Source organism: Silurus meridionalis, chromosome 22 (assembly GCF_014805685.1).
Source record: "Silurus meridionalis isolate SWU-2019-XX chromosome 22, ASM1480568v1, whole genome shotgun sequence".
Taxonomy (NCBI): Eukaryota; Metazoa; Chordata; class Actinopteri; order Siluriformes; family Siluridae; genus Silurus; species Silurus meridionalis.
In genome coordinates, this window is record NC_060905.1 from 12017003 (window position 1) to 12028329 (window position 11327).

The following is an 11327-nucleotide window of genomic DNA, read 5'->3' on the forward strand; positions in this document are numbered from 1 at the left end:
GCCGTTCTCTGATTGGTGGACATTTTTTGCGGTTCCGGCTGTAGTTGGCGCGAACGTGCACGACAGCGCGAGACAAAGAGCATCTTGCACTGCTCCATGTGAAGGCTCCGTTTGCGCTGCTCGGTTCCCGGACTGTAGGTGTGTGAGTAATTAGGACAGGAGGAATCGGCATGGCTGATAAAGAAGGTAAGCGCGGTTGAATGAAAACCCTGTGCGTGGCTGCTTTCATTCCGTTTCTTCCGCCCCTTCACTAACTGAGCGCAGGCTGCTAATTGTTAGCTATTTGCGTGTCGACACAGGCCGCGCGCGTCCCGCCATATTAACATCTCACCGCGTAAAAACGGGGGGCAGTGGATTTATACTTGTTTTAATCACTAATTTGATTCCCAGGAGAAGGCTGGAGTGTGAAACACTCTGAATTAAGCAGGAAACGAAAGTTATACGCGTGTTAAGAGTTGACAGGCTGCTCTAAGTGATGTGCCTTTGGAAGGCGGCAGCTATTTGAATGAATTAGCATGCTAGTCTCCGGTAGATGTACTTGTATCAATGCGTTGTGGAGTCAATAGTGTCTGAAAACTTATGGTTCTCTCTCTAGATTAATTCTTATACACGTGTAGGAACTCTGTCGAGCTGTATGTTTACTGTGCCTTTACTTTTTGTGGTTCCTGATGTCTCCCAGCGTTGTTGGTGTGGGACCATAATGTGTTATTGTATACCTTGGCTGAAGTGAAAGATCTTAAAGTTCACATGTGACTCATTAAGTTCCTGGTTTCCGTTCGTTGTGTTGCAGCTGCTTTTGATGATGCAGTGGAGGAGAGGGTGATCAACGAAGAGTACAAGATATGGAAGAAAAACACGCCGTTCCTCTACGACCTAGTGATGACCCACGCATTGGAGTGGCCCAGTCTCACCGCACAGTGGCTCCCTGATGTCACCAGGTACCTCTACCCACTCAGAATCCACCTGAAGCCCACGATTATCACATACCTGAGACCTATTTCAGGTGTCAAGAGCAGCACAGAAGCTAAACGTCCAGCCTAGATGTCTCCAAAAGTTAGCAGATGCTCAGATTACGTTATTCGTTCTCTACCTGTCATTAGTGTATAGTTTTAAGTTTACAGAACTTTTCTCAATCAGTGTGTAATGTAACTTCAGTTTCATTCGGACCAAACTGAATGTGACACTTTTTTGTCCTTTACATATGGTTTACCTCATCCTTAAAAAAAATAAATATATATATATATATATATATATATATATATATATATATATATATATATATATATATATATATCTCCCACCCACCAGACCACATGTGGATGTAAAGCATAATGAATGCCCAAATAGTGATTTCAGTAATCAAATGCTGGTGCTTTAAATGTTTGTGTACTTCATTATATTTGGTCACACCAAAGGCTTGTTTTGTTAATAAACACATCTGTATAGTGTGATAACTGGTATTGACCAATGTAGTGAATAATTAAACCTTGATTTTTCTAGCAGTAGTCATATTTAAAATTCAGATTTAGTGTGTCCATAGAAAACAGACTGCAGCTTTTCATAGCATCAATTCAACTCTTCTCTTTAATGCATCATTGAGTAAATGATTATTGCCTAATTTAAAATAGGAAGCAACAATAAGTGGTGAATAAATAGCCACTGAAATAAGATTAATAAATGTGTATACAGTGGTAGAAATTCTTCAGTTTTTGTGCTATGATTGTGTAATGCTTTTTCCTGTCAATTTGGAGTCCATACCTTAACAAGCATTCCAGCCAGTTAGGGGAAGCACCTTTCGTTTAAGTGGTGTTACTTTTAAAGTTTTGTTCATTGCATCTGCTGTGAAATTTAGAAAATGTTTGTGTCCTGCAGGCCTGAGGGGAAAGACTACAGTGTCCATCGTCTGGTCCTTGGCACCCACACCTCTGATGAGCAAAACCACCTGGTCATTGCTAGCGTCCAGCTGCCGAATGATGATGCCCAATTTGATGCCTCACATTACGACAGTGAGAAAGGAGGTAAGAGTGTTTTGTAATTTGGTGATTAAGTTCTTAGGTGTTTGAAATAAGTTGTCTTATGATGAGTATTCTATTTGCTTTCAGAGTTTGGTGGCTTCGGCTCAGTGAGTGGCAAGATTGAGATTGAGATCAAGATAAACCATGAAGGAGAAGTGAACCGGGCCCGTTACATGCCTCAGAACCCCTGCATCATTGCTACAAAGACTCCAACCAGTGATGTGCTTGTCTTTGATTACACCAAACACCCTTCCAAACCAGGTTTGAACATCTTTTCAGTAATGATTGTGTAAAATAACTGTTTTTTCCAATCTCAAGGGCTCTTAAAGTGCTAAGTTTTTATTATGCAAAATCTGTGGTATATTAATTTACTGATTATTGATCTGTTTGTGTTCATGAGCTGCAGTGAGTCACCTTAAAGTTGCTTGTGCAGTGTTGGAACAACACCGCTCATGTTATTGAGCTGTTATTCCACAAGCAGCTTGCAGTGTCATTTCTCTGCCAGAGAATCTTGAACCAGACATCTTGAATCCTGAAGCCTGTCATTGCCATAAGATGTTTGTACTCTGCCTGTTCCCTATAGACCCCTCTGGCGAATGCACTCCCGACTTACGATTGAGAGGGCATCAGAAAGAGGGCTATGGTCTCTCTTGGAACCCTAACCTAAGTGGCTGCCTACTCAGTGCCTCCGATGATCATGTAAGAGACATCATTCCTCTTCAGTTGAAAATACTTTGGTTATATCACTGTATCAGCATTGCAGTTCAAAATCCATACACATTGTCATTAGTTTCCTTTATTGTTTGCAGACAATCTGTCTATGGGACATCAGTACTGTACCCAAGGAAGGGAAGATAGTTGATGCTAAGACCATTTTCACTGGTCACACTGCTGTGGTAGAGGATGTGTCCTGGCATCTTCTGCATGAATCGCTCTTTGGCTCAGTGGCTGATGACCAGAAGCTGATGATGTAAGTTAGCTTTGATTTATTTGTTTATCAACATAACTTTATTTAGTGACCCCCCACTAACTCCAGGGCTTTTTAAGTCTTCTGAAAATCAGAATTTCCAGAATAGAAATCTCTTGGCATTGTGACTAAGAGTTGTATGCGAATGCCTTTGTCTTTAAGGCACACTGACAACCAAAATCGCTTGAAACATAATTCCATTATGCAGTTTTATTGCTGAAATGCTTGAAAAAAATGCTTTGCTATCCCAGGTGTTAAAAATCAAGCAGACTTTTAATTAGAATGGCTTGACTGTTTTGTGAACTGATGAGTATTTATGTTGCAGAAATCCGATATCAGTTAAATGTTTTTATTTATTTGTGTTTAAATCTTTCTGAATGCATGAAACACCCAACGATAAAAAGGAATCTTGAAGATTACAATACTTGAACACATTTTTTCTCAGTGTTTGAGAGTTGAAGTCTATCCACACTTTGTTTCAGTTGGGATACACGTTCCAACAACACATCCAAGCCCAGCCATGCAGTGGATGCACACACTGCGGAGGTCAATTGTCTCTCATTCAATCCTTACAGTGAGTTCATCCTGGCTACTGGATCTGCTGACAAGGTAGGTACAGAAAAAGCCATGTGAAGAGTACATATTATTTTACTTCATTAGCATTATTCTTACAGTTTGGTATTTTATCTTTCTTTAATAGACTGTTGCCTTGTGGGATCTCAGGAACCTTAAGTTGAAGCTGCATTCTTTTGAGTCGCACAAAGACGAAATATTCCAGGTAGGCAAATTGGATTGCAGCTGCTACAATATTGAGTACGAATTTCTCTGACCTTTTTAATGTGCCTACAGGTTCAGTGGTCACCTCATAACGAGACCATCCTAGCCTCTAGTGGAACAGACAGGCGTCTTAATGTCTGGGACCTCAGGTGAGTTCCTTTGTTTACTCTAACTACATTCTTGATTCTTCAGACAACAAAAATGTTGGATATAACCCATCATGCCAGGACTCAGATCCTTTATATTTTCTGCAGTAAAATTGGTGAGGAGCAATCACCAGAAGATGCAGAAGATGGGCCTCCTGAATTACTGGTGGGACACAACAAAATGCATCATTTAGTTATTCAGACTTAAATGCAAATACATACAAATATATTTAAGTACTTTTTTTTTTTTTCTCTTTTGTCAGTTCATCCATGGTGGCCATACAGCAAAGATCTCCGATTTCTCCTGGAACCCCAATGAGCCATGGGTGATCTGTTCTGTGTCTGAGGACAACATCATGCAAGTCTGGCAGATGGTGGGTAAATGTACTCAGCACATTAACCTGGTCTGAAAGCTTGTGTAATTCTGCAGTGCTTTGCAACTAAATTAAAAGGTCAAAATAGTGCAGTGGTAAAAATAAAGTCAAGCCGATAATTAGTGTGTGCTATTTTGGTCATTCGTTGTTGTTTTTTTTTTTTTTTATGTGAGGGACAATGTCAATGAGTCCCTTTTCAGGTGTGGTGGTCAAACTGTATCGTTTAAACAGTTTCTGTATATATGCTTTCTTGCTGCCAAAATAACAAAATATTTCTCTTATTCATTGTATACAAATAAGTTATGTATGATTACACTATGTAAAATATCTTGGAAATATGATGGTCCACCTTGACAGTGACAGTCTTACTGTACTTTAGCACAATGTCTCAAAATAAAAAAAAATATATATATATATATATTACACTGTGTATATACTGTGTATATATAAGAATTATTATTCATTTATTTATTTGCTCTAAACAATTTTCCTAAACTCTAAACAATTTTTGAGGAAAATGAGAGATTAGAGATTCTTTTTGTTTAAAATCTGGCGATGCTGAAGGGATACACACATACCTTTCTTTAACAGTTCAGTTTGTTGTGTTGTATGTCCCATCAGAATTCAAATGATTAATAATACAAGAAAAGTGACCAGTCAGAAATACTTTTAAATGATTTGCAATAATTATACCTCTAAAAGCCCCCCAAATTTTACATTTATAATCCAATGATGTATCTATTTCTATTTGCATACGTCTCTTCAGGAAGGTTTTGGAAAGTTGTTTCCTTTTATAATCTCTGTAATAACTGAACAATGCTACCCAGTTGTGTGTATGTAATATAAATTTTACTTCTCTGATATTTGAAGATGAGAAATCCTATATTTAATTTTGCACTGTTTTCTGCAGGCAGAGAACATCTACAATGATGAGGACCCAGAAGGAGCAGCAGACACAGAAGTCCAGGGATAAAGAACAATGTAGAACTTTCAGCCTCCACCACAGCTCATTGTCTCACATAACCATGCTCTTTCCTGTTTTCTGAAATGGTGAACTGCATCAGTCACATCTTCAGCCACTCTCATATACTTAATTTTCTTGAGAGAAAGAGAAAAAATGACTTAAAGTATTTCTCTCTAATATGAAGTGTATTTTTCTAAGAGAAATTGTTTGCTCTTAATTTTCAGAAAGGCACATTAAGCTCTCATACTTTTTTTTTTTTTTTTTCTTTATTCCATAGCCATAGGGCTTGAAAAGTGAAAGGGTGCAAAACCTAACACTTCGCTCCACATACCTAATTACTATGGTCGAATTGTGGTGGTTGTCAGTAGGTGACTTATTTTAGAATTATTTTTACACGGCTGAGTCTTTCAAGAAAATGTTAAAAGGGTCCACAGGGAGGCTTGTGTACTCTTAATTTTGTACTTTTCTCTCAACAATGGTGTAATGTCATGTTATTGTCTAATATTCTTAGTCATTTTGTGTGTTTTTTGTTTCCAGTGTCTGTCTTTGTCCACACTGTTGTACAGAATGTTGAGAATAAACTGTTTTTCATCGAAATGATTCAGCCATAATAATGATTATACCATTTGGCCCAAACATTTTTGTTTATAATAAAGTGCTTGTCGTCATATTGAGGTTTATCCAAACCTGTTTAGCATCAATCAGAGAGCATGTTCTACCCTCATGCCCTAATATGTACATGTTGGCTCCTGTCTCATATTATTTGTGTTCATAAAGGCAAGTCGTTAGCACTCAGCCTGTGTGTATAAAAGCTTTATTTCCTCCACTCTGTGTCATATACCTGTTAACACTGTAGGAGCATCTAGAAAGTTCTGAGTTGCTTAAGTGGGCAGATAAAAATCTGGGCAATGTCCATCACACATTCCTTGCAGAGAGGCTGAGTGGTGCTGGTACATTTCATACTACTTCTGCCTTCTTTGGAATATTTATACAAGGGAACCCACATGCATGTTTATGATGGTTAAGTTATGGCAGTGCAATTAGAGATAATTTACATTAAAGAATTAAACAGGTTGTGGTGTAAAAGCACCAAGAAGAAATTCTATTGCTAATTGCAAACTGTGCAATGTCGGTCACGTTCATCTTCAATCAAGTTTTCTCTTCCATCAGTAAGATTTTCTGTGGCTGTCCCTCTATGCTCTCTCTGTAAACATATATATAAAACATATAATAATTGGGTAAATTGTCTTATAATTTGCAAATAAAGTCCTTTACATGGATGATGACACTTGCCTGTAGAAGTATAGTTGCTTGGCCAGATTGTTCTTGAGTTCTTCCATCTCTTTTATCTTATTAATTTGTATCTGAAGTTCAGTCTTCAGCTCCCGGCTGCTCTCCTCTAGACGGTCTATTGTTTCCTGGGGGAAAAATTCAACAGCTTTATGACTGAAATATTTGTATCAATGACTGTGGGCTTATTCAAAATCTTGTATATAGAATCCATCACATACACGGTATTGCTCCACGTTTTCTCTTCTCTGATTCTCCATCAGAAGAATACGCTCCTTCAATCGGACCTTCTCTAGTCCTAACCTCTGCTCTTCCTCTTTCAGTGGCCCAAGCTGAGCTTTTAGTTCTTGGCACTGCTCCCTGTATTTTATTAAAGCAGTTGTGCAGCTTTGTCTTCTCTTCAGTAAGGCCACCAATCTGGGCTCATACCATTCTTCCAGTGCTTTGATTCCACCCTGCAAGTACTGCTGTAAGTCGAGGGACGCACGCCGGCCTTGGGACAGGTATGAGTGAGTCTTGTCCTTGCTGGATTCGTGGGTCATGTTTTCTATTTGATTTTGTAGAGCCTGCATTTGGCTTTGATGTTCAGAATGAAGCTGATCAATGTCTTCAATCAGCTTGTCCACAAGGGCCTTCATCTCCTTCTAAATAAAGAGACCAATACAGCATTAGACATTGCCATAAAATTATATAAGGAACATGGTGTCTTTACAATTTTTAAAAGTTCAATTGAATGTTGTATAATAAGGCTGTTTAAATCTATCCTTCTCTATGTAGAACCATCCCATAAATCATTCCTATTAAGATTTCCAAGTAAATCCTGGATAGCTCTACCTTTAGAGAATAAAATATAAATCTTCAACTCAAAAGTTATTTATATCTTATGCACAAAGACGCTGACCTTGTATTTGCATTATTTAAAGCATTGCACTGACAGTACAAAGGAAATGATCAGATGTACAGGTGTCCTGTTAAAGTATTCAATGAGTATATTTGACAAAGCATTTTAAAACTCTGTAGTTTTACATGACACACGCAAAGAAAGGCTACTTCTTTCTTTGCTGGATATTGGAGGTTCTGATGCTTATGTGCCCATTGAAGGTGCTTTGAGCAGTGAACAGGGTCAGCATGGGCACTTTGCCCAGACTGTGGGTACACAGCCCCATATGCAGCAAGCTGTGAAGCACTGTATACTCTGACACCTTTCTATCAAAGTCATCATTAACCCTTTCTTTTCTGTGGGATCGGATGAGACAGGTTTGCCTTTACTCCAAACATCATTAAGTCTTGTGCACCATGCCCCTGTGACCAGTTAACTGGCAGTCCCGCCTTGGATTACTTTTATAGTAATTACTACAAATTGTACTGGGAGCACCCCACAAGACTTGGTGTTTCAGAGATGTTCTGACCCAGTTGTTTGGAAATCACAATTTGGCCCTTGTCAAAGTCGCTCAGAATCTTAAGCTGCCCATTTTTTCTGATTCCAACACATTAACTTTAAAAACTTATTCTTCACTTGTTGTCTAATATGTTCCAATGATGTAATGAAGCAATGACAATATAATGAGACAATCAACATTATTCACTTCACCAGTCAGTGGCTATTTCTGTTATATTACGACATATTAACAAGCATTCACATTACCTGTTCTTCTTTTAGTTGCTCCACTTCTTTCTGCTGTATGATCAGTGTCATCTGGCTCTGTGCACATTCCCTGGCAGCAACGAACAAACGTCTCCTGAAGAGTCGCATCTCATCCAGCAGATTGTGTTTCTGCAGGCTGGCCTTGGACAGGAGCTTCTGGGCTTCCTCTAGCTCACTCCTCAGAGCATGAGTCTCCTCCTCCATCGGCTTCTCCAGCTCCAGAAGCTCCTGCACCAGCTCCTCTTTCCTGCGCTCTAGTCGGCTCACCTCCTCAATGCAGCTCTCGAATGTTGTTCCCAGCTCCTTTAGCGCCGTGGTTGCAGATAGCTCTGGTCCTGTTTCAACAGTGCCACCTTCAGACTCAGCTACTGCCATAGCTTCTGCTGTGTCTGGAGTACAGTCTTCATATTCGCCACTATCCTTGAAACAATATGTTAAATTCTTTCTTTCTGCAAATAAACCTGGTAGAGTAGATTTGGTCTCATGGGTGGTTTCAAATTCATCTAGCTGTGCCAGCATTTGTCTCATAAGTATATTAAATTCAGCATTTAAAGTTTCCTGACATTTTTGAGAATAGGACAATGAATCACCCGGAAGAGCAAGGGCAGCCTCGATCTCCTCCAAACAGTCTTCAAAGTACTCTTCATCATCTTCCTCAATAAATAATGGATCATGTTTTTCCTTGGGCTCGGTTAGAGACCCACAGGGTTCCTCCAACTCAGGGTCTTCTTCAGCCATTTTTAGTTTATTACCTGTGGATAAATAATGCTGAATTATGACAAATCATGATTTACATACAGGTACAATTTGAAATAAAAGTTAAACCTAAAGAAATGTTTGATCTCTCCCTTTGGTAATATCTATTAGAGACCTACAGCAAAGATTTTCCCGAATAAAAATCCCTTATAGAAACCTAAGCACTATACAAATCACTAAGCTTTCTCTTGAAAAAAGTTTTCACTTGTTTCCGTAGTAAACGTCCCTGCTTTGTACTCAGTGATGAGAGAGATCTTTATGAACAACCTTAATATATGGATGCATTGTGGGGTTTGGATTGCATTGTGTACTATGTGGGCAAAGAGGTAAGCTTGAGGGCAATCTAAGATCTGAGAGGCATGTGGCTCATTTAGGAGCAGCTGCCTAAGCCTAATGAACAGCTGAATGATGATGAGCCTACACACATAAATGTAGTATTAAGCAAAGGTCAGGTGAATATCTTTCAAATCGCTATTTTGCATACAGTAATATTTGGACCATTAACACACTATATATATATTCATTAACTCAAGAGGATAAAGTACAGACGATGCATGCTGATTTTTTCTACACCGTGGCCTATATAGCTCCGACACATGATCACACACTGCCAAGCTTTAGCTAAGGCTTTAGGGCATATAAATGCACCTTTTCATGTGCACCCTTGGGGATAAAATGTGATATAACTGGCTATGATACCCTAAATGGTCTGTGAGAATACGTCTCTGGTAAATATGTCCCTGGTCAATATGCATGATGGCAGGCTCATCAGGCTCAAGAGCAGCTGCCAGCCATGGACATAGGCATGGTTCATTCCACCAGCTGCACACACAAAATCTACCACAAAAAAAGCCGTCCTATGAGGAATATCTCAAATGTTTACATAATACTTTCATTGTCTGGTTCCATGGTGCATCTATACTTAAAATATCCCCAGTAATAACATTTGTTGAAATCAATTATTTCTAAGTCGAAATTAGCCAAACGTTCATTTAGATCCATGACCATGAAAGGCCAAACGTCAAGTCTAGCTATTGAACTGTAGCTACACCATGTATTAAGTTCTACACAGTTTCTTCTAAACTACTCTGACTTCATTCAAAGGGTATTATTTAAAAATATAAGCTAACATGCCAGGTACTCACCATAGTCATTTGGTTTTCCTTCCCCCGCAGTCTCAGAGCAATATCGGAGTAGTGAGAAAGAGCGGGTAAAAGTCAGAAAATATGGGAGAGACACAGGACATCTGGTTTATTTCTTCCAGACTGCCGAGTCACCCAGGCAACTTAGGCTCTGTTTACATTTTCGAATAAACAGTAGGAGGGACGAAATATGAGCCAGTTAAACATAGAGCCCATCTTAAGCTGAGCATGTACAAAGAGGTCCACTGGGAGCTGACCAGCTGTAATAAACCAATGAAGCGTTAGTAAGAGCATTTTATGTAAATAAATGTCAATATACAATTTGGCACCTATTGTTAATGAGAGAGCAGAGCTATCAAATGGAATTTATAAAAGGGCAATCAGATAAATGTGACATTATGACGTCTGGGGAAAACCAAAGGAAAATCTGGCCGCAATTTTCAGACTGTGTTCAAAACATCATCAGCTAAATACTACATAAGGATCTTTTCCCTGACGTGAGTTTGACTTGACTCCTCAACAATCCTAAACAGTGACCTAGACTACAAAATGGCCTAAAAGCCTGGCTATTATCAAGCATAAGGATGACTAAAATCTATTGCAGGCAAAATGCTAACCTGAGGCCGGAGAAGGCACAAAGTTGAAGTATATGTCTTGTAGCAAGAGTAACGCTTATGAATTCCCTCCATGCCTGTTTAATGCCACAGCTACTCAAAATAGGCACTGTACTTTACATGACCTGTCAGAAGACAGCAAAGGAACCTTTGATTCTTTGTTTCGCTGTTAATTTGATATATACAAGTAAATCATGTATCACAACCTTAACCAAAATTCTAAGGATTATATGGAAATCTAAATAAAAATTATATATAATATAATAAAAAAAATCAGAATGATATTATCTTTCCTAGCAGTTGAATTAACTTTTAGTTCAACAGAAATTTATTATGAATACAGTTTTTGATATATGATATACTGTTACAATTTGAAGGTTTTGAGTTCAAATCCCAGCACCAAAAATCTGGCACTGCTGGGCCCTTGAGTAAGGCCCTTACCCTTAACTGTTCAGCTGTATAAATGACATAAATCTAAGTTGCTCTGAATAAAGGTGTCTGCCAAATGCCATAAATGAAATTAGATTTTCTGTAGTCTGTTTTGTTTCAAAGCTGAGCATGATATGGGTCTGCCTGTGAGTCTCTTGAGAGAGGTTTCATGGTCATTGTTGTGAATTATGAGAATGACTTTAGAGTA

General features: G+C 38.7%; 2 protein-coding genes across 2 annotated transcripts; one reads left to right on the plus strand and one right to left on the minus strand.

Moving 5' to 3' along the window:
* The first annotated feature begins 20 nt into the window (after positions 1-20).
* Positions 21-5840, plus strand: rbbp4 (retinoblastoma binding protein 4). The gene is made up of 12 exons (XM_046835282.1): positions 21-186; positions 791-938; positions 1873-2018; positions 2103-2276; positions 2599-2714; positions 2825-2985; positions 3465-3591; positions 3683-3760; positions 3832-3908; positions 4014-4071; positions 4169-4279; positions 5190-5840. The coding sequence occupies exons 1-12, from the start codon at positions 171-173 to the stop codon at positions 5250-5252; spliced, it is 1275 nt and encodes a 424-aa protein (XP_046691238.1). The 5' UTR covers positions 21-170; the 3' UTR covers positions 5253-5840.
* Positions 5491-10224, minus strand: sync (syncoilin, intermediate filament protein). The gene is made up of 5 exons (XM_046835281.1): positions 10080-10224; positions 8179-8930; positions 6755-7177; positions 6537-6661; positions 5491-6447 (listed from the first exon to the last, which is right to left on the minus strand). The coding sequence occupies exons 2-5, from the start codon at positions 8914-8916 to the stop codon at positions 6393-6395; spliced, it is 1341 nt and encodes a 446-aa protein (XP_046691237.1). The 5' UTR covers positions 8917-8930; positions 10080-10224; the 3' UTR covers positions 5491-6392.
* Positions 10225-11327: the final 1103 nt, after the last annotated feature.